Source organism: Indicator indicator, chromosome 12 (assembly GCF_027791375.1).
Source record: "Indicator indicator isolate 239-I01 chromosome 12, UM_Iind_1.1, whole genome shotgun sequence".
Taxonomy (NCBI): Eukaryota; Metazoa; Chordata; class Aves; order Piciformes; family Indicatoridae; genus Indicator; species Indicator indicator.
The window spans coordinates 189611-213651 of record NC_072021.1 but is presented as its reverse complement, the minus strand read 5'-3'; the positions used below and the strand labels follow the sequence as shown (position 1 = coordinate 213651).

General features: G+C 45.4%; 1 protein-coding gene across 1 annotated transcript in view; it reads left to right on the top strand.

The window, feature by feature from the left end:
• The first annotated feature begins 15557 nt into the window (after window positions 1-15557).
• The window catches only part of UBR5 (ubiquitin protein ligase E3 component n-recognin 5), a 79451-nt gene continuing 70967 nt past the window's right edge, over window positions 15558-24041 (top strand). The window contains exon 1 of the mRNA XM_054385259.1: window positions 15558-15619. Coding sequence (XP_054241234.1) covers window positions 15558-15619 — 62 coding nt within the window. The remainder of the gene's footprint in view (window positions 15620-24041) is intronic.

Below are 24041 nucleotides of genomic sequence, written 5' to 3'. Positions count from 1 at the left end.
ACACTTACGTATACCAGCCATGAAAAACCTTTGTTAAAAGCCAAACACTTAACAGGCACTTACAAAGCAAAACTTCTTAACAACTCCCAGTTCCCAGCAATGATACTCACCATCAGAATCTATCCCATTATCCTCAGTAAGCTGTAGTCCAAGACATGAACCATATTCTCTCAGACTGGCCTGTGGCACAGAAGCTGATTGCACCCTCCGCAGCACCCTCAGCATCATCCTTCAGGCTTCTGGTGAGCTGAATGAGGCCTTACTTTCCCAAGGAAAAAGAGGAGTTTGGCTTTTCAATAAACCAAGGTCCAGCCTATTTTATATTGAATGGTAGGCTTACCCAGAAAAAAAAATTAAAAATTATACCTTATTACTCATAAAAAGCATCATTTTTTCAGCCTGAAGACAAATCTATTCTTTAAAAGCTGGATTCAATGCTGCCAATGTGTGAAGGGTCCCTCCTGTACGAAGGCAGCACACCTCTCTGATGGCAGGATTCTTGTCTTTAAAATTCTGACACTCTCTAGTCTCTTTGTCTCAACATGAAAGACTCTCTCAGGAAGTCTCTCTCACATGGTAAGAGCCTGAATCCTTTCTTTCACAGAGGAAGTTTTGTTTGCCAAGTCCCATCTGAAGAAAGGGGATTTGGAGCAGACCATTCAAACTGAAGGTTGAGCTAAACCTTCCTGTAGAGTCCTGGGGGTACACACTGCAGGAGCTGCTCTGTAGATGCTGAACATGTGTCAAAAACTTCTGCAGGAAAAGCAACAGCTTGAGAATTATTTGAAGTTAACCCTCCCTAGTGCATGAAACTAGGGGGCCTGGGGATTCACCATGCATCCCACAACAAAACAGGAGGCTCTGCAGGCAGCAGCGCCTGTGGGCTGCCTCCTCCTTTGGGATACATCCATATCGCAGGGAATGTCAGTTTTTCACAGATCACAGAATCAGCCAGGTTGGAAGAGACCTCCAAAGTCAGGAAGAGACCTCCAAGATCCCTGCAGGCATGCTTACCCTTGGCATCTGTTTCCAAACCTGGAGAGCATCAGCACAACCCTCAGGGGAGCACCAAGCAGAGGAACCAGAAAGCAAAACAAATTTGGAGGGCATCCCCACATGTCCTACCAAGGATAAGTAGGTGTCTGTGGACACAGATCAGCCAAGCAGAGATTTGCGAAGCTGCTGCCGCAGAATCACAGAATCACACACACAATCAACCAGGTTGGAACAGATCTCCAAGATCATCAAGTCCAACTGATCACCCAACCCTAACTAATCAACTAGGCCATGGCACTGAGTGCCTCACCCAGGCTTTTCTTAAACACCTCCAGGGATGACTGACCCCACCACCTCCCTGGGCAGCCCACCCAATGGCCAATCTCTCTTTCTGGGAAGAACTTCTTTCTAAGATCAAGCCTAAATTTCCCCCTGCACAGCTTGAGACTGTGTCCTCTTGTTCTGGTGCTGGTTGCCTGGGAAAAGAGACCAACTCCCACCTGGCTGCAGCCTCCCTTCAAGTAGTTGTAGACAGTGATGAGGTCTCCCCTGAGCCTCCTCTTCTCCAGGCTAAACAACCCCCCCTGTTCCCTTCCCACCCCACCACCACCTCACCCCAAAGTGCAGCATGCAGCAGCCCTGCTTTGGGACCAGCTTGGGCTTTTCCTTTGCCTTGCTGTGTCCTGAAACCCCCCTGGAAACTCTGCCATGGGATGCAGTGCCATGCCAGCAGGTGCCCTCTGTGAAATCAATTCACCCAGGGGTAGCAACGGCTGCTTGACAGAGACTTCCCCAAGCACCTGTGTGTGGAGCTGCTCCTCCCTGAGGGCACTGTCACACCAGCTGCCGGTCTTCACTTAGCTTTTCAATCAGTGTTTAAAAATCATGAAAACCTACCTGCAGGCTGGGTCTCTTCTCTTCTCTCCCCTTCTCTCCCTCTCCCTCTCCCTCTCCCTCTCCCTCTCCCTCTCCCTCTCCCTCTCCCTCTCCCTCTCCCTCTCCCCTCTCCCTCTCCCTCTCCCTCTCCCTCTCCCTCTCCCTCTCCTCTCTCTTTTAAATGATCTGAAAACTGGGCTGTAGTTGTTCAACTAAAATGAAATACAGAGCTCTGACAGGAATTTGTAGCCTTGTTTCCCTTTACTGCAGCAGCTAAGCAAGAATTGTGTGCTGGCAGAGAGCTCTCTGTTAGTTAGAGCCCTGTGTTGCTCTTCCCCATGCAAATCATTCACTTTGCACTTACAAGGGATGGATGGGTTGCTAGACTGGACAACTTCACAGTTATTTTGCACCTTGTGTTTTATGATCTGTCTATGAATATCTACATGGTGCTTACCCTTCCTGTGACTTCCCAGGGGCTGAGCAGAATTGTGCCCCTGCTTTGGCTGTGACAAGTGGCTCTCCTGGTTGTATGTACTTGAAAGCAGCTCTGGCAGAGGGCTGCTGCCTCTCTGTAGCGTTTAGCACTGTTTGCAGATTGCAGCAGCTGAATGTTATCAGTTTGGTTTCCCCACTCTCAGTTGCACATGACCATTTGCAGGAGTGTTCTCACAGAGCTTACTATCTCTGGATTTTGAGATTTCTGGTTTGGATTTCTGATTTCCTCTCATTTTGAGGAAAGGGAACCTCAAAAGCATTCAGAGGAGGGAGACTGCTCTGCCTCTTTTGGCAGGTGGTGGCATGGGTGAGTTGCCTGCCATCCCTTTCCAGGTTTTTAATGGTTCAGAGAGTCAGACCCCACCTCAGCCTGGTACATCAACCTCAGCAAATGTTAACAATAACATTTAATGAATTACTGCTGCCACCTGCTCCTAGTACAGCCAGAGGTTGGGACAACCTGCCCATAAAGGTAAACCATAAAGGTAAGGTTTGTCACCAGTCCCCATTTTGTGGGGAAATGTGTGACTTGATACTGCTAACACAAGAGTGGCACATTGGAGGGAGGGAGTTTTTCCCTTACAGGTGCCAAGCCAGCAGTCTGGGAGTCTGTGATGAACAGAGATGCCAGGGGGTCCTTCTAAGCCTGGGCTTGACAAATCTCAAATAGACTGCAGAGAGGTACATGGATGCCCCACAAACTGACTTCAGCTTTTGGCTAAAAACTTCAGTGGGTTCTGTTTCCCTCTACCTTCTTTCTTCCTTTTCTCCCAGCCTTCTGTCATGGTCTTGCCTCTGTCTGAAACACTGTGGTGTGGTTGGCATCTTCTGCAACGTTGCTGTGAGTAGGTGACTGGTGAGGCAGCTAAGGATATCTTAAATAACTTAGTACTCACACAAGCTCCCCCAGCCCCAGCTGATCCCATGTGCCAGGCTCATCACTGAGTGGCCATGAGCTGTTGGGGACACAGTCTTCTCTGAGCTTCTGGAGTGACAACTGGCTCTGGGTTACTTCACTCACCACAGTGTCATGCCAACTTACCCAAACTAAAAGAGCCCCAAGGGTGTCTTGTGGGAGAGATGATGGCCAGGGACTCAGTCAGGCCAGGGGTTTCACCTCTGAAGATCTCTTCTCAGCTTCTTCTGGACTACCCATGGGCTGAGGTGAAGGTAGTCCCACAGCTGCATGCTACCACCCCACAGCACCAGACAAGGACAATATGTAAACTCCCTCTCTACCTCAGATGTGAGTCAACCCCCTAAAGGCAGGTACTGTGTCTTCAGGCATCACCATAAACAGGTAAAGATATTCTGAGGCTGCTGGGTCTCCACCAGAGACCTGACTTTGCTCTTGCAGAGCAATGAGAGAGAGTCATGGCATCTCCAGGCTAAGAGAATGAAGAGTTTTGCATGTGGAGCTTCTAAGAAGGCACCTCTTCAGCAAAGCTGGCATGAGAGAGCACCAGCCTTTACCTTTCACTTCCTTGTCAGGGAAGGATCAAGGTGGGAAGGCACCTTTTCCAGGACTGCACCATGCTGAACCACCTCCAGCTGCTCCATGTATAGAGCTAGGGAGCTGTGGAAGCAGCAGGAACCAGCCAAGTACCTGGGTAGTGGGGCCACACTAGTGTGAAACATCTTCTCCAAAATACCTGCTACTTTTTCAGCAATTTCTGAGAATACACAGCTCTGTAGCAAAGGGTTGGGCTCCTGACTCATGAGGAGATGTTTAATTTACAGAAGCTGCTCACTCCTGAGGCAAGCTAATCTGGTGTGCATTAAACAAGCATTTCCTGATGGGCTGCTGCCCACAGCCAGAGCCACCTCCACTCCTTCCCTTTCCAACACCCCAGCACTGAAGGGCTGTCCTGGGCTTGACCAGCACCATACAGGAGAGGGCTGGATGACTGAGCTGGAGTGTGAGAATCACACCTGGAAACGTCACCCACTATGAGTAATGCTGCTGGAGCCTTGGGACTCATCAGGAAGAGCTTTGTGCTGCAGGAAGGTGAGCTGCTCTGTAATTACTTCCTGTGAGCTGCAGGACAGCTTGCCTGCCCTTCTGGCCATGGCTGGATAATTATGGGCAGTGGTGACACGGACCAAGTCATCCTTGCTCAAGATGCTTTATCCCTTGTGTACACAAGCTCTTGACTGCAGCACCTCTCCTTGGAGAGCAAAAGCCCATGGTGTGCCCTGTCAGTTTTGCATCTTCACTAACCTTGCCCATTCTGGAGCCTCTTCTAAGCCCAGACTGTCCCAGTATCTCCCCACTAGCTCTGGCTTTCTGCCTGCTCGCTGCTCCTTTCATGTGACAGCCTCTGCAATAGCCTGGCTGTGCCACCCCTGCCATTGCTCCCGTGCTGATGGGGTGGTGCAGGCCACTTGGAAGATGCACTAACAGCAACTGCAGCTTTGGAGGGGATGATGCTAATGAAGAACTCCTCTGTCCCTCCATCAGCCAGTCTACTCTGCTCTGAAAGCTGCTGCAACACTCAAAGAGAGCAGCCTGTTGATAAATTGAAATTTCTCCTCCCTGTCACAACCGAAGTCATGTCCAGGCACCCATGTCACCTCTCTGTAGCACAAGCAGGAGGATTGCAGTAGTCTTCAGCCTTAAAGCTGCTCTGAAAGCGCCCCTGCTTCAGCTTTTGTTTGCAGCCAACATGACTGCATTCCTGCTGCTCTCATTTATTTCAAACAGCTCAGCAAACTGCCAGTCTGGTGCCCAGAACAGATGTGAACGGTGGAGCAGCTGAAGATGGTGGTTATCTGTGCCTCCCAGCTCTCAGGTGAATGAACAAAAGGGGTGGGTATGGCCCAGCAGTGCACAACACACCCAGGAGTACAAACTCCCACCTGAAAAGGATACCAAGAGCCACTGGTGTCTACAGGGTTTAGTGTGTGGTGTATTTGCTGCTGGGCTTTGTTCTCACATTGTAGGTATCTTGTCTGTCTAAATGTAAATAAAGAACCAAATCTTATCTGCTAAGAAAACCCAACAATGCATGTTGTGTCGTTAGTTAATGATCTGACATCTGTTCAGGGCAGTCCTCAGCTTTTCTGCATGAGTGCAAATCAATTTTCTAGAGCAACATAAGAGTGAACTCTTTCAGTGAGAGGTCTCTCACTTTCTCCAACACTTCAGCAGAAAACTGTTTGCATGTGCCAAGGCACCATTTGTTTTCTCCCTTGCCGGATGAAGGTAAGGCCTGCCCACTTGTCAGAGATGTGCCCTGGTCACTGGGACACCAGTGAAGATCTGTGCATGTCCATCAGTGTGCTTAAGAAAATACTTCCCCAAAGCACAGTGCTGCCAATCAGTGCTGCCACTCTGAAAGACATCCCTCAGCACCTGAGAGGATGTCAATGACAAATCCCTTGGTGGCATGCATGCTGGGCTGGCAGCAGCACCACTGAGCACAGGACGAGACCTGCCTGTCAGCAGGGATCCCTGGGCTTGGTGAGGCTGATGTGAGGATGCTTAGAGCTGAGTGAGATACGGTGCTGCCACAGCATGGCCTGATGTGAGGGGTCCTGAGCACACCAGTGGGATGCATGGGGCTGTGTCTGCCATGTGCAGCAGCTGCTGTGGCTGCTGGCTTGATGTCACTACCATCATCTTTCCCTTTGTGTCATGCCTGGAGAAGAGGAGGCTCAAGGGAGACCTAATTGCTGTCTACAACTGTCTGAAGGGAGGCTGTAGCCAGCTGGGGGTTGGTCTCTTCTCCCAGGCAACAGTGACAGAAGGAGAGGACACAGTCTCAAGCTGCACCAGGGGAGGTTTAGGCTGGAGGTGAGGAAGAAATTCTTCACAGAAAGAGAGATTGGCCATTGGGATGTGCTGCCCAGGGACGTGTTGGAGTCACCATCCCTGGAAGTATTTAAAATAAGCCTGGATGAGGCACTTAGTGCTATGGTTTAGTTGATTAGATGGTGTTGGGTGATAGGTTGGACTTGACAATCTTGAAGGTGTTTTCCAACCTGGTTAGTTCTGTGATTCTGTGAGGGCTGCCTTTGACCTTGCCTTTCCTGTCTCTTCTCACCACTCAGCAGCTCTGCATCTGAGTGGGACTTGCCCTGGTGCTGCCCAGCTCTGCACAGACAGCAGGCAGATGGAGAACACAGGGATCCCACAGACATGTAGTGACACATCAACATCTGTGTCTGAGGAGGTGATTCATGGGAGGAGCACATCCTCACTTCAACTGTGACTGCCAAAGGAGCAGAAGGAATGGCTGCAAGAGGCAACTGCTTCAGCTGTCTGACTCTGAGCGGGACCTGTGAGTCACCCAGCGCTCTGTCCAGAACCACTGCTGCCTTTGGAGTGGGGACAGGCAGGCACATCCCTGGCAGCAGCCAGCAGGCACCTTGATGGGGCTCACTCCAAATTCCTACAGCAAGCACACCCACTCCCCTCAAAATTTCCTCTGCAGCCAATGGAGAAGAGAGAGGTACTCCCAGGGCACAGTTATCCCACCAGCAGCTGTCCAGCTGAGTCCATTGTGTCCCTGTTGCTCCCCACTGACCCAAATAAGGTGAATCCCACCAGCAGCTGTCTAGCTGAGTCCATTGTGTCCCTGTTTCTCTCCACTGACCCAAAGAAGGTGCAGAGAACTAGCTGAGGTGTGAGCATCACTGCTGTCAGAGCAGGTGGTGCTGCTGTGCTGGTTTTAGGGTTAGGGTAGCAGCAGTAACACCAGTGGATGAGCTTTCTGTGCATGCAGATAATCCTTTCTGAAATGCAGAAAACCTGCTCTGAGCCAGGAACTGCTATGGCTCTCACACAGTTTTCCTGCTCCATAAACTATACTGGAAGAGGCTTTTCTTTACATTAACAGCTTAGAGAACATTTTGGAGCCCTTCCTCCCACAGCATTACACAGAGACACAGCTAATGAGCACTGAGTGCACAGCTAGGCCACTGAGTGCAGAGCTAGTCTAAACCTGTTGGGAATATCCAGGCTGATTCCATACATTAATTACTTGTGTTAAAAAAAAAATTTCCTAAGAGCTTTTTTAAAAGTTAAACTGAAGATCTGGATGGACCTTTCCCTTTTGATGTGTCAAAGGACTGGATAAACCAGAATGAGAAAGCCTGCAACACTCCATGCATCAGCATTGCACATCAGTGTCACTTCTTCTCTGGAGTGCCTCTTTTGCAGTGCAATGAACCCACCTGTTTTGAAATCAATCTTTCTGCCAAGCAGCATCCTAATGCTTAACATGATTGCTCTTAATTTATTGCTTATCTTTCACAGAATCACAGAAACATTCAGGTTGGAGAAGACCCTCAGGATCATCAAGTCCAACCCAGAACCCTACTCTACAATGTCCACCCCTAAACCATTTCCCCAAGCACCTCATCCAAACCACCTTTAAACACATCCAGGGTTGGGGATTCTTTGAAGGAGTGGAGATTCCAGGGCCCACCTTCAGAGTGATAAAGACTTTCAGCTGTGATGGATCATCTTAACAGGTGGGCACAGAGGAGTGGGGAACGTGCTGGGCAGGTTTTACGATGTAGAGAGGAGGGGTGATGGCAGGCAGGAATTTGCCAGTGTGGCACCCTCAGGAGGTTTCCCTACAAGGGTATTTCATGGAGACTCCTAAACCACGCTCAGCTTGCTCTGCTCATCATGCTCACTGCAGCCATCACTCCACCATCATGCCTCACATCACCAGCTTTTGGAAAAAGCCACTGAGAAAAGCCACAGACTAGCAATCCCAGCAACACCTGATGGCTTTCCCTGCCTTACCCCAGGCACCAGCTGCACTGAAAGATGACTTCATGTGGAATGAAAAAATGTGTCCTTGCTGACTCTCTTTCAGTTACCACAGAACAGGCATAAATGGATTGTGACTAGCTGTGAAGTGACCACGGGAAAGAAATCAAGTGTTAAGAGGACTAAGATATAATTACATCTACTTGGTACAGAACTGGGGGCTTGAATATGTGCCTGTTAACATTGTGGACCTGCAAGTCAAACATTTTCACCTGACTGACCTCAACTTTCTGGAGCATCCCCATACAGAAAAACCACCTGAGGTGGCAGCATGGAAACTCTGCTGGCAAAAGCCACCCTGAGACTAACATGAGAGTTGGTGGCCCTACCTCCAGAAGGTTAGTCTGGCTTAGTTACCTTAGTGAAATTTCAGCATGAGCAAGACCAGAGCCCACAGAAGCAAAGAATTTTTGCTGAGAACCTAATCAGGATGAGTGCAGATGTGCTGGGAGACCAGCCTGGTGAGACCTTGCCTGAACACAAGCCAGGGCTTCAGCACAAGTGTGGACAGGGCCTCAGTGTTGAGTCTTCAGGGATGGTTCTGAGAATGACTCACAGTCCCCTGAAGCTGCACTGATTTAAAACAAGCTGTGAGGCACTTCCTGGTGCTTCATTTCTGGGAATAAATGTGGACTACAAAGCTGCATTGCAGTTTCTGGGAAATGCCCAGGCTGGCAGATGGTGATGACTATCTTACAGGTGACTCTGCTGCAAAACTTCTCCAGCACACTGTAGAGGTGTCCTAGCAACTTCTTTCCATGGTCTTTGTGGTCAGATTTGTTTTTGAGATGTGGGCCACCATAAAAAAGTATTTCTGCCTATTTAAACTACTTCTTTGAAGCTGGCAAGTGCAGAGGAGTAGCAGTGTCTGATTTATATAATTTTCAGCTATGCCCTCCAAAACTAACAAAAACCTGAATCAATGTAGGTGGATATTTTGCCTTTTTTTTTTCCAGTCACCATCTCAAATTGCTGAGCAATAGGAAAACTCCAAGGCCATCTTTAAGAAAAACCCCAGTGTTTCCTCTGATCTCTGCCATCTATTACATTCTTGCTGAGCTCCTCTGGCATATCTGAAACCAACAGATGTTGATCATGTGCTTTAGACAACTGGCTCAGACAGTCACTTTGAAATGACACCCTCAGCTAGAAAGGAAGTGAGGGAGCACCTTGAAAGAGTTTGGGTGTAAGGGGAGGGCATAAGAGAAATCCAGATTAGCCCCAGACCTCCTAGAACAGCACTGAGATGTTATTTGTTACTGAAGCCATTCACTACACAAATAAATATTTCTTCAAAGGTAGTAAGGGGGGAAAATTACTTCCCCCCCTCAATTAGCAACTGGAAGGCAGATGTTTTCCTTCTTGTTCCCCTTGGCACCTGCAGTCATCTGTGAGCTCTCTATTTAGAGAGAGCCATAAGGAGCTGAAGTGGAAGATGCAATGTGGAACCAAATCCCTCTGTGCTGCAGCCAGACTCCATCCTGGGCTCAGCAGGATCCATCCCTATGTGATGCTGAACAAACCCCATGCTCACGGAGTTTGGGCATGTCCAAGACACAAACCTTGTGTGTTGGGGATTTGCCAGCTCCTGCCATTTGCCAGGCTTCAGGGCTATAAAGCATTTTGGATCTCTTGCTTAGCACTAACTTTGCACCAACGCCACGATGTCAGCTGTTGGCATTGGCTGCAGAGGTCAGGGCAAACTTCCAGAGTAGATCAGGCCTTGGATCTCTATCAACACCCATCTCTTCCTGCCTGAGAGTTATTCCCACCACTTTTATAGGTGGATGGGACAATGAGTTACTGAACCCACGAAGATGCAGCTCTTTTAATAGCCTGGTTCTCCAGAAAGTCAAGGCTGCTACCACATCTCGTGTACACCATCCAGCCCATCAAACCAGGACTTGATGATCTTGGAGGTCTCTTCCAACCTGGTTGATTCTATGATTCTATGACTTCTAGCTGACAGTATCAATTGTTTTTTAAAGTGTGACTGCACTGCTGACATTTGAAAAGCAATTTAATGTTTCTTCCATGACAGTCCCTTCAAATACTCTGGAAAGAACTTGTATGGAACAGCGGATGGCAGCCACGATGTTTGTCATTTCTGAGCAGCCCAGCCTGGGTTTGGGTACAGCTCGCGCCAGGCAGGACTGCCAGGTGAGCATTGCAGCAAATCCATCTCCTGCATCCACCCAAACCCACTGGGTATGTGCAGGATGGTCAGCCTCATACCCCAGGCCGTGCCAGAGGAGCGCTGCCATAAAAGAGGGCTGAAAGGAATTCGTGCAGGGATGCTGTGGCAGAGGGCAGCAGCACCAAGGGTTAACTCTCTGCTGCTTGCCTCCACAAATCTACACAATGCCTTGCATTTGGCAGCTCATTGGCATCATTCTAAATTAGTCCTTTGTCTCAAAGATTAAAATCTAAAACATAGCTTCAAAAATAAGTGGTGGATATTAAGATTTCATATAGTAAGAGGGCTTGGGTAAGTCTATTTGCCCCAACTCATCAACTAAGGTTGCAAGAGTAATGTTACCAGCGATGCTGTGTCTTTATTGGAAAGCCTTGGGTATTCTTCCCTGGTACCACTTTGACTACCCTAGGTAAGGTCTAATGTGCTCTCTCACCCCACACAGAGCAGTTGAAGCTGGCCTACACACACTCAGACCACCTGGAGGGCTCAGCACCTCAAGCCTTTTAGAGGGGGTCCAGCCCACCCCTCTCATTAAACTGGAAAAACAATGACAGCAGCTGGAGACTGAATCCCTGTCATCAGCACATTCTTCTCAGGGATAGGCTTCCCCCCAGGCTGCAGATGTGTAGTCAGAGGTGTTACACTGGTGTGAATTCAGTGTTCCACCTACCATTGCCACAAGGGATTCAGCTCACCAGAGGATGGATACCAAAATTTCATCATCTGAATCCCACTCCCAGATACATTGACTGCTTTAACTCTTTGCTGAGTAGAGTGGGAGATCAGACATCTAATTCCTACTCCAAATTCTGTTCACAGGCTCTGACTTGATCTTGCATGTCTCAGCTCTTCTCTCCCTCACCTTGGCAGACAAAGTGCAATGTCTTCTGCTTACAGTGATGTATTTTGGTGTAGGAGAAGAGCCTACTAGCCTGAAGTGGCACTCCAGTATGTTTTAAATCGTAGGAAGCAGGAAGCTAAATGGATCTGCACCTGTGTTGCAAAACTCATGGATGTGTGCTAAAAGCCAGAGGATCCCATCCCCAAGCAAAATACTCTTATGCTATATTAGATGGAAGGAGAGCAACAGGCAGCAAGGGACCTGCTTCAGTTTCTGGCACAAGCTGCTAGAAGCAAAGCTTCTTCCTTTGCAATGAACTTTGCTGCTCACTGTAGGAACTTCTGCTCAGCCCTGGGAATAATCTAGAAGCTGCAGTTTTCTGCACAGCATTCTTGTTGACATTTCCAGGAATGTTGGCCTCATTTCTTCCATAACAAAATACAATCTTATGTTGCCAGCTTGGTGTCATCTCTGTTGGTACCTGGAGTTAACAGCCTGGAAAGCACAAAGTGGGGCTCTCCTTAGCTGCCTGAAGCCTTTAGATCTGCTCAGGGCCTCCTCCCTGACTTCAGGACACCCCATCAGCCATAGCTACCACCACCTGTGGTACACCTGCCAGCATCTGCTTGCACTGTTTACAGAGCAAAGTCCCTTCCAGTCCTCCTCCCCTAATCCTCCCACCTCTAGCCAAGCACCCTCCCTGCAAGACTAACAAATTTCCATGCAAAACCTCCAGGCATGCGGCTGCTGAGTGAGTTTAGCAACCAGTCAGAACTAAGTCTGTCCTGGTGCCCATCATTCAGAAGCCATTTCTGATGAGAAAGTTCCTAATCTACTGGAACTGGACATCTGGAACAGGAGAGTGGATGAGATGACCTGAGAGGTCCCTTCCAACCCACGTGCTTCTACCAGTCTGAAAACCTTCAGGCAATGCTGACTCTCAGCAGAACTCACTCTCAGCCATGACAGCAACGATGCCACAGGAGTTATTTCACATGGTACTTCCAGGCTGGCACAAACTCTGGCACAAACCTGCAAGGAACTTGTTCTCCTGGTTGGCTGTTGGTGTATTTATAGCTGCACCTTCATAAGGAAGCTGCTGCTCTATCAGTAGGCCTGAAAATAGCACCATCTACACACCACGGAGTTGTGCAACACAGGGAACTATGTTTCTTAGGCCAAGACAGAAGTTTTCTCTTAAAGATACATTTTGTAAAGGAAGACAGTCTAGTTCTATTTAATTTTTTTCATGACTTAATGAATAATGCATTTTTAAACAACATTGCAGCATGGGATGGTGTCATGAAACAGACTCAAACAATCCAGAGGGCACAGGAAAAGTCTTTTTATTTTGAAGTTGTAAGAAGGAGCAGTTCTGCTATCAGAAAGCAACTCTATTGAGAGCAATTCCAGATAATCAAAAGGCCATTAATCTCTATTACCTGTGTGATCACCTTCTAAGAAATGTATCAGTGGACAAAACACACATTCAGTGTGCTACCCCTTACTGGTACTCCAAAAGCTGACCAGTCAAGATGCAGCCTTGCATCCTCATCAGAGAACTATGGATGCTTCTTGCAGCGTGCTAGAACATCCACTGTGGTGCAAACTCCCATCAGAATAACGCTGTCAGATGAACACTTGGGTTTGTGACTTCTCATCTACACTTAGGAGTAGCTGCCATTTCAGAGAGCAGTGTGAACTCTTAGCGTGAACAAAAGCTGACATTGGCACTACTCGAGTTTATTCTGGCTCCAAGGGCAAGTTCCAGTAGAATCAATTTTAACTTTTTTTCTTTTTTCTTTCATTTTTGCTTGTGCTGAGTGTTTGCCTTGGCACTGGCTTGGGGTTCAGGCATAATGTAAACAAAGCTACAGAAAAGCATTACTTGGAAATGCCAGCACCAGACTGCTGAGCCCCAACAGGCGTGTGCTCCTTTGGGGCTTTTCCAGCTCTTTTCTTGTCTTTTATCTAATAGGTTTCCATAATCCATTTACTTTCAAAGCTTGTATGTAAAGGGTGGAAGGAATAGAGTAATGAAAATTTCTTCCTTATGCCTAGCTGCTAAGAGAACTCCACTGGACAAGTCATGTTATTTGGAAATGTAAACGCTTTGGAGAACTAGATCTTGATCCTGAGAGAAAATTAAAGTATCTGGAGCTTTCCAAACTCTACCAAAAAAACCTTGACAATAATCCCAAGGATGGAGCAAGACCTCCTGCAGGAGTTCATGTGGCCCATCTTCCTACAGTTAAGTGGAAAAGAGAAATGACTGTCAAATGTTAATTTTTCTGTCTGGGGAAAAAAGAGAAATCAAATTGAGATTCAAGGTTTTCCAGGTGACTACCAAAACATGCAAGTGATTCTGATAAAATGACTGAGACCAAGATAGTTTAGAAGAATCTCTCACAGCCATAAACAACATACATGTTTTCAGAGGGAAGGAGGGACCTAACTAGCTTTGGTACAAATAAATGCAGAATTAAGTAATTCAAAGCCACTTATCTCTGTCCAGACAGGGAAAAAAAGGTAAACCACGCATCTACAGATTTTTAGAAGCATAGTTACTGTACTGTCTCACTACCAAACAGAATGAGTCCCATTCCATATTTGCAGAAACCTGTCAGGATTTTCCTTCTAGGATGAGCTAAATTACTTATCTGCATGCTTGAATCCATTTGAATATCACTGTCAGTTGAGAACAGAACATATGGGGAAACACAGAGAGTAATAAACCTGGATTAGATTAACTGAGTATTTATTCTATCTAACATACAAAATAACTGTATTTAAAAAAAAAATTACAAACTCCTCATTAGCTGATTCCTGGATTAGCTCCTTTCAGCTGAACTGGAGAAAGAGCCAAAGAAAGGGAAGACAGGAAGCTGCAAAATTCTTTAGACAGTGGAGGAAAAAAACTGGGATTTCTAGGATTTATGATTACAAAGCCTCAGAAGTTATAATTGACTGGACTAGGTTCTAGAATTCTTATGTATCGTTAGCATGCGATTACCACACTGCTCAAACGCTACAACGTCCCAGGCTCGTTTTGCACATCTCTCATTTCCTGGATTAAAAAAAAAAAAAAAAAAAAAAAAGCAAGACCAGCCTGCACCAGCAGCAAATTCCCCTCAAAGTATCAAAGCTCGGTACAATCCCAGCCAAGGAGTTAGTTTCTATAGAAACAAATGGCTGCTTTATTGACTTTTGTTACTCAACTTCCAGCAAATTGAGATGTCCTTAAAACCAGTTCCATTTGCAAGCTTTCTTGGAACAGTACAGTTCAACTCAGTCCAGAAGGAGGGTGCAGAGCCAGAGCGTCATCGAGAGCTTCACCGCCTCGGGAGATCGCTTTTTATTCTGGTATTAACACCCATTTCCCCGGAAAAGCGTGGATAACTTTGTTTGTTGGACGAAACACTCGCTGCGTCGATACTACCGAGTTACAGCAGGAGGTGACGAAGAGCAGTGAGTCTGAAGCACGCCCACCGGCCACCCCCGTACCGGAGAGCGCGGGGGAAGCCCTGCCGCAACCCCCCACTGGGGACACCTCCAGAGTCAGACCTGACCTCACGCATCTGCTTCCCTCTTTGCATTCCCGAGGCCAGTCCGACCGGGCTCAGCGAGCCGAAGCGTATGCCGCTCACGGGGAACAGCTCGATTCGCGCAGCCCCGGGAAGGCGTTCTTAGCGCTAAAAGACTGCAAGCAAGGCCAGCGGAACGGGTTAGAGCACTACGACCTGTGCCGACACAATGCTCCCGACCTCACAGTCTCCCCCAAAGATAGCCCTGTCCCGCTACCAGCTGAGAAAAGGAGACAGCGCAACGCAGCACAACAGGACTACGCAAGGGGTTGCCCCCATCCGACTCTTCAGGGGGGCCCACGCACGGCGCCGCCCCACCGGGGGCACGTGATTCTTTACGTCTCACGCGTGACATCACGGCGCTCCGGGGAGCCTTCTCGACCAATCGACGGCGCGCTTAGTGAAGGGGCCCTGCGCGGCAGTGTGCGCGCCAGTCAGCGCGAAGCTTACACTGCGGCCGCGCGCTGCCGCCCCGCCTTCCCCGGCGCGGCGCACGGAGGGAGGGAGAAGGGCCCGCTGGAAGTTAAGATGGCGGCGCGTGTGTGAGTGCGGTGCGGGCTGAGCCTCCCTCCGGCGCCTTTGCGGCGGGCTCCTTCTTTCTCACGTTCCGTGCCGCGGCGGGTGAGCCGAGAACTCCGCCGGCGGCCACGAGCGGCCCCGGGGGGAGGGACGGAGGCTGAGGGCCCCCTCCCCCGCCGCCCCCCCTCGCCCCCATTGTGTGCCCGGCCCCCGCCCGCCCGCCTCTCTCCGCCGGGGGGGACAGCGGCGGCGGCGCGGAACATGACCTCGATCCACTTCGTGGTGCACCCGCTGCCGGGCACCGAGGATCAGCTCAATGACCGGTGAGGGGCAGGCCGTGCGGCGGGGGGCGGAGGGGAGGGGCCGGCCCGGCGGGGCTCGGCCCCCTGTGGGTGAGGGGAGGGGCCGCCGGTGGCGGCCGGCCGGAGCGCGGCGCGGCAGGGGCGCCCCGGGGGAGAGGGCCGCGTCGGCCACGAGGGACGTCCGAACACTCCCCCCCACCCGCTACACGGCGTGCCGCCGTCCCGCAGCCGCACCGGCGAGCCGCAGGGCCCCGACGTTTTTCTTTCTATGGGGCTTCCGGCGAGCAGCGGTGCAGGCTGCACCCCACGCGCTCGGCCTTTCCGGGCGGCCGCGCTGTAAACTTTGCCCCTTGAGGGAGCGGGGGTGGGGGGCCGTGACCTTCGTCGCGGGCCCGCCGCCTCTTGGCAGCTCCGGCGAGGATTCCGGCCTGTCAGGGGAGTCCCAGGGTCTGATGGAGGAAGTGGGTTCGCGAGGATCCCCGTGCAAGGAGGAGCGATAACGTGTCCATATTAATCAGAGATGGAGCGAGGCAGACAATGCAGATGGGGGATCGTGGTGTGTGTGAGAGAATGATGGGAGCGAGGATAAAGGAGCCGTGCGCCGGGGATGCTACACGCACACGTACCGCCAGTGAGCTCGGCGTTCCCCTCCGTGCAGACGTTATTCTTTTAAATGAGAGAGGAAGCTCGATCTCCAGATTACAGATTGTGCGGTTTGGCTGGGATTGGAATGACAGCTGGAACAGAAACTCAGTGCATGGAAGCCTCGTAGCTAACTTTCAGTTGGATCGAGAGAGAGGAATCGCAGGCTGGGGGAGGAACTAGAATGCTTGGGAGAAAATAAATCCATGGCCTGAGTTTTCTTAAGTGCTTCATGTGTATTTGACAGCAATCTGTGTGTCTGTCAAAGATTTATTCTATAGCAGTTACTAATGGTGTGTGTTACAGCTTGTGCTTGTTACTACTTAGCCTATTATACAGAAATTCTTAAGAAATGTGTAACTATTCATCTTTAATTTCTTATAAATTTATGTGTCAAGAAATCGAGGTATTTAATCACCACTGGCTAGAAGCTTGTGTATTTTTTACACTATAGATAAATGTTATTTTGTTTTTGTAAATAGTATTTAAATATTTTTAAAGTGTGGTTGTATTCTTCTGGTTTTGATTTTAACCAGGTTTCGTAGGTCTTCACTACTGTTTGTACTTAGGTCACTTTTCCTAGACCAATCTTTCCTGAGATGCCTCTGTGAAAACACAGCTGAGGTTTGGTGGCTGATGATGGGGAAAATAGGTCATTGTAAAGATAAAATTTCTGCTGAATTATATCATCTATGCCCATAAACAGGGGAAAGAAGCATCTAATGATAAAATAGGTCTGAAACGTGAAGTGTGTTAGTGCAGTTCCACCCTCCACACCTTAACCTGATAATGCATTTTACAGAATTCTGCTTCTCATTCCTGAGGGATTGGTTGGCTTTGTCCACAGTAATACATTAAAATTTGGCAAACACCATCTTGCTTTAGACTGACAGTCTGAGAGGTGATGCTGAGAAGTGCTTCTGTATTGCACTGTTTTGACTTAGGTAAGATCTAGGGCTTTGAACTTGAAAGGACTCCAGTGTTTTTTCTTTCTTTTTTTTTTTAAATGATGATAGGCCCTTAGAAACCATTTAGCATGTAATTATCACACTGTGCTCAGAGTGAGAGAGCTCATCTGTTTTTTCAGTCACCTGTTTTGTTGACTTACTGATATTGAGTATGCCTCTTCAGTCTTCATAATGCTTCCTATTTTTTTTAATGTCTGTGGTTGTTTTTTTTTTTTTGTACCACACCAGCAGCTCTTACAACTTGTATTTGATACAGGAAGCTTCATAATACATGGTAATTAATATATGGAGAAAGCTGCAGAAGTGCTATTAAGTAGTGACTTATTCTGAAGAATCAAGTGGCTCCTTGATCTGAGCTGCAAAGTCATAAATTTCCACTTCATAAATATAATTTTATTAGAAGCACAGTAGCTGTGTATCAGAATGTGTATTGCAGTGAAATCAGAATGATTCATACGTAGGGTTGAGGCACACACATATGCTGGAAATGCCAGTTCAATTTCATCAGTAGCATTGCTGCTTATTACTGTTCTGTCAATATAGATCAGGATTTGGATAGCTTAAATTCTCATGCTCACGGAATTTAGGATCTTGGAACATCTCCTATCTTTATGATGTTTCTCCTCTCGCGCTTTATAGGATTTTTTTTTTGAGTTTGTTTTGCAGACAATGATCACTAGTTTTCAGTTAGGTTTTTTCTGTCTGCATTCTGAATGCTGTTTCCCAAGTCTGATTTGGGGGCTGTAATTCTGCATTTTATGCTTTCATTTGTAGTGTATGTAGAACAGGATCAATTGTATAGCTTTCAGTAATGGATCATGTTCTACATCTAAGGAAGAATCCCATTTTAAAACACAAGGGATTTATTGGTGCAATCCTTGTGTGTTCAGGATATATGACAGTTTTGAAATTTTATGGTAAAGTATTTGATAGATTATGCTTAATAATCAGCATAGATATGTGAAGGGTGTGAAGTGTGGTTTGGAAAGCATCTTTCTTGTGAAATAGTGCTCTTACAAGGAGTCTCCAGACTGTGAGGAAGTAGGTTTTTCAGTTTGATTTGATGCAGTTTGTGTCACTTTGCTTTACAGTTTTTTATTGTATTTTCTATTGTCCCTTTTATTCATGCAGTAACTTGGAGAATGATAAAACACTTTGAAGAAAACAGGAAAAAGTAACTGTAGAACCACAAATAATTGGGGAAGACTCCTAAGCACACCTACTCATCATCTGAAAGTACTTCTTAGCTTGTGTTTTTGAAAGTACTACCTTGGTAGTAGTTACTAGACCTCTCTCAAATGTAGTGTTGCCTTGTTCGTGGTATTCGCTCAGATGCCTGGAAGCTAGTTGCACTGAAGAAAGCTCATAGAGGACAATGTTTTTATATATATATATGTGTGTATATATATTTGCAGTTGTATTAGAATTCATTTTCTTGAAGTGGATAGTAGGCTGAACTTTTGATTAGGATAAACTGATGTCATAATGCTTTTTCTAGGAAGTTTATTTAGGAAGATAAGTAATTTGGAATTTTCCCTCAAGTAATTTGCTCTTTTCAAAATGAATGTGAAAAGTTTAACAGGAGAAACATTGAATATGGCCTGCAGTTTGAGAAACAGCTCTATGAAGTGTTTGAGATGTAAAGAATTGATGTATTCAGTCTTTGAAAGAAATGCCCAGCTTCTCTCACAGTGGGTGTTAGGTTTGACAATCAACAAAGTATACCTATTTCTTGTATGTTTCAGAGCTGGACACTTTGTGTTTTGTGAAGGGTGCTTGGCACCATTTCATAGATAAGTTCTATCTGTAAGTTAGTAAATTCTTCTTAGTATATTTCTTAATTTTATGTTAGGTTATGAACTGAGTGTAGCCATGATAAAGAATTATTTCTTGGCTATTAGGAAGTCTCATGGGAGCTACTCTGTAGAATTAGATGAGGAGTCTTTCACTTCACATAAATACCTTTCTGTATGTGAACTAACCTCAGGGACAGTTTTTGTCCAAGGATTTGCCTTTGTTTTTACCATATAATAAGAAAATTCTTGTCAGCTGAGCCATGTAAACCCTAGCATAGGCTAAGATGTCATTTTTGAAGTCAGATGTTAATGTGCTTTTTTTCTCTCCTCTGAAGATGAGATGTAATGAATTTGGTTAAATAGAGGGCGTTCTGAATTTAAGATGAGTGTTAAGAAGTGGCACATAGTAAGTTTTCTCCCAGTTAGCCCTTTGAAACAAGTAATGTGACCAAAAAAAGGTTAATGTGAAGCTTCAGTTTGTATTTATATACTGTTAGATTTGGAGGAAGAGAGGCTTATGCTCACTTTTAGGTGCATTTTTCTTTAATATATTCAATGTCTTTCTCAATTATTTGAGTGTTTATTACTTTAGGCCATACTGGAAATGAAAAATTAACTGGTTACACCCTGTGATAATCAATTTCCGTGGAAAAAGTACTTAGCAAGGACATACCCTTTTAGTCTGTGTCTCTATCTTATAGCTCATGTACATGGAAACGTAATTTCCAGGTAATAGGCAAGTGATAGTGGATATGTGAGCTGCTACTCTGGTGAATTTCCTTAACCCCTCCCCCCCTTTGCATTTACTCATGAGCAAATCTGTTAAAAATCCTAAGCAGATGTTGCTGGAAGGAGCTGGCGTAGGGTGTGGTATGATTCTGTGCAGAGAGCCAGCAGGGATGTGGAGCTGGTGTCTTGGCCCCACATGTCTGCTGGAGTCATTCACAGAGGAGAGATCCTTATCATGCAAGTGTCTCTGTTTAGCCCTGAACTCCCTCTCCAGTGTCCACAGACGTAGTGGGAGAGTACTTGTCCTCTTGTGGAGAGGACAGCATGAACTTCCCTGCTGGTAACTCACCTGTGATCTGCATTGCTGCTTGAGATTGAAGGAAAGAAGGGATTGAAAGATTGTTCTTAAATGGAAAACCTGCACGTTGCATGCAGATATTACAGAACTTCTTTCAGCTCAGGTGATTTATTTTGGTGTGCTTTAAACTGTTTCCTATTTTACCTTAGCAAAAGTGAAGTTAGCCTGCCTCAAATAGGAATAGATGATTTAATCACAAGGAAACCATTGCTGATGTGGTACTTTGATTTCTAGAGTTACAGTTGCTTGATGAGACCTTGGTACTGGAAGAAGCATTGACGGTTTTTAGAATTTCTTGAAAGCATAACAACATTTAAGTTGACTTCTTTTAGAAGAGCATGAGGGAATGATGTGGCTGTTGTGGCATTATTGTCATCACCATCAGACTCTTAGTTGTGGAAACGCTTTCTAAAAAACAAATGTTTTGCTGCCTCAAAAAGTTTGTACCACCACTGTGGTTGTATAGACCATTAGAGGATTCATGTTTGAGAAGCAGTGCATTAAGATCTGATCTTGTTTAAGTATTGTTGTTTAAAGATGATAATTTGGGATGTTAAGCATCAGCACTTGCACATAGGCATCATTTCATGTCTGGTCAGATGTGAAAGATTTACTTATGCATAGGCTAGTAGTCTAGGCCTTTTTGGACTTTGCTATGAACCTCTTCTGGTTACATTTGTTTACTGCACCCCCGACATTGGTTTTTTAGAGTGTGTATGTGTGTAATTGTGAATGTTCTTACTGAAACTTTCCTGAGATGATGTAAGTCTACAGTATTTGCTCCCTTCTGGCGGTGGGGGAGGTTTGTTTTCCCTCCTTCTTACCTTGCACTCAGTTTAAGTGTCTGTTCCCACAGTAAATGGACTTAATTTGCTAAAATTATATAAAGCTAATCCTGGTAAAGGGAAGTAAATACTGTTTTGTGCGTTAGAAAGCCAAACTGGTTTATCTCCTGGCTGTGTGAGCATCAGAGTAGATATCTAAAAAAAGAGATTTTGAAGAAGCTGTAGGAAGGAGAGTTGGGAGTGATGAAGGGGAAGAGGAAGCTGGGTTGAGTTCCTTCCATTTTGAAAGCAGCAAGTTTATTTTGGCAACTGTAATGTGAAACTGTACTGTGCTTGCGATCTGCTCTGAGAGTAGTTGTGACCTGTCACAAGGAATTTATTAAAACAGTAATTGGGGCACAAGTGTTGTCTCTTTTTACCTCCTCAAATTATCTATGAGGTTTGAGCATATTTTTTGCTGGACCAAAGATGAAGTGTGATTAATTGAGAAAGATATTAATAGCCATATTTTAAGATTGGCAATGCAAGTCAGAGCTGTCAGAAACCAACTTTCAAAATTCTAAGAGCAGTAAGATATCAGTCAACAATGTTTTCTGTGATACTTCTTGGTAAAAGTTAAAATCTATACTCAATAGCATACTTCTAAGGTAATTTTGGTATAGTATGCATTTATTAAATGTTGTAGTTGCCAGGTAGGAAACTTTTAAAAATATGTTTGCCATAAATGTATAATTAAACCATAACATAGATGACAAGGTTATGACACTTTTTTTCTTAAACTATCTAAAGTGTAAGTAGATAACTGGTTAGTACACAATTGTTTTCATGTAAAAAATGGCTTAACATTTGAGAAAAACAACTAGGGATATACCTAAGCATGTCAGTCTCTGACAGGGTGTTGAAGCTGCCTTCTTAAACGGTTCTGGTGTGGTTAGTTGTTCATGGCTTAAATGAAATAATATGAATTTTAAAACGATGTATGAAGAGATTTCAAGATAGGTTTTATTGCAGTGTTATTGTTAGTTATACTAACAGCACTCTGTGTAGGTAAATTTGCAAGGTGCTCCCTGTAAAAGCTACTGTTTTGTGTTTCTCTGCCTCAAATCAACAGCCACTTCTGCAGAAGAAAATGATAAACAAAACCTATTTGTGCTTTTCAGTTGCACAAACATTCAATTTTTTTTAAAAGCTTGTACTCAGTGAAGTCCACTAAGGATTTGGCTCTTATTAACAACTTGATGTAGAAGTCTGCATTAGCTGCTATTTGTATATGCCTCAGGGAAAACATGGGGACAAAGCCTATTTGTAGTGGGTAGAAGATTTTAAATTGAGAGGAATGATTAGGAGGAAAAAAAATTGAAGTAAATGTGCAAATGTAATTTTTGAGGTGCACGTGTAGTTTGTCCTGAACTGTAAGCCCATCAGGTTAACTGAGGATGTCACAGACAGCACTAGTTAGTCCACTACAGCAATAATTATCCAGATTTCTGATCTTAATTATTTTTTCTTTCTGGCATAGAACTATTTTGACAGTAACTCTGTGCTCTACTTTTAAAAGTGTTTCTGTTAAAAAAACAACCAAAAAAACCCCCACAAAAATCCAAACAACCAACCAAAACCCAAACCCAAAAAAGACAAGCAGCCAGCTCTGCTTCTTTTGCTCTGACTCTTCTCTTCCAAGGAAAATGAACTATTTTGTTTCAGTTTAAAGATATTTTTGTTACATTTGGGAGAGAACATGTGCCACCTCACTGATCCATAGGAATGAGGTTTGGCTTTTTCAGCACCTCAAGCATACTGTAAAACTGAGTTGAAAGGTGTAAGTTCGGTGCACTGGTCAGCTAACTTGATGCAAAACTGCCAGTTTGATTCCATTGCTGAATTTGCTATCTTTGAAAATTTTGTTTTCCTCTCACAAGTCTCACTGCTCCTGACAGCATTTGTCAGGTAAATAGGCTTCATGCTATCTTTCATCAAATCTTAGGCACTTTAAAGTGCAATGTGTGTTATAGTACCAATCTGTGTTGGTACAGAAGAGTTTTGAATATTCATTTGCCACCCTTTAGTAAACTCCAGCACGATTGTTTTGTTGCACCTAAACTAAAATTAAAACTGCAACTTATAAAACATAGCACATCATGGTGTGCCTCTTTGGCTAGTTTTTGTAATCCCTGATCCATTGGTGTTCTGCTCTAAAATGTCTCTTGGCAATTTCTCAAATTATTTGCATCCGCAATGGAGGTGAAATGTGTATTTTATGTCATTTATGGTGTTGTATTGAAGAATGCAGAATAAAAAACTTTGAAAGCATTCACATGATTAGCATATTTGGACATTAACCATGTTGGAACTTCTCACTATCGTCGTTTTATTGCCAGCTCTGAGGTCTGCCAGTTTAATCTGTGACAGTGTAACTCAACAGATGAAAGCACAAAGGCTGCTGAAGACTTCAGTAATCTTACCAAAGTTGTCTTCAGAAACAAATACCAAGCCACATTCAAAGGGACATATGTTTGATTGTTTGTTTTGTTTTGTTTGCTTTTTACTCAAAGTAGTCAGTACTTTTCTCAAGGTAATAAGGACAGTTGGGGATATTGTGAGTCGGGGTGAGTGTAGCCATGCAGCTGTAGTTTGTTTGTTAGAAAATAACCCATAAGGCGCTCTACACAGGGCTTGGTGGTATTCCTTTAGGCAGCATGGTTGCCCTCATCTCTGGCATGCTAAGATTTGTCTTTTTTTTATTCTGTGTAGTTGTAGTAGTTGACTAGTTTAAGTCAAGCTTGTGTTAAAATGGCATTAAAAAAAAATCTACTTACAGTCTCTTAATCATACTTCGTTCCCTTTTTTATTAGGTTTCCTCAAGTGCTCACCTTTTTCACCTTTGCGATAGATTATCACTTTATATACATAAGTAGTTCTCATACAGTGAGATGGATGTTGACTGAATCTCTGTATTCCACTAAAAATTATAATTACACTATATACTCTCTAGTGTGGAGCCTGGCATTGATTAATATGGAAATATGTCTGTGCTACAACATTTTTACCAACCAACTTATAAATACCTACCCATGTGAATTCAGTGGAATGAGGCTGTGGGCCTTATTCTCCTGTCATTTGAAGTCATTGGGGTTTGTCACTTTCTTCAATAAGTGTGCTAACATC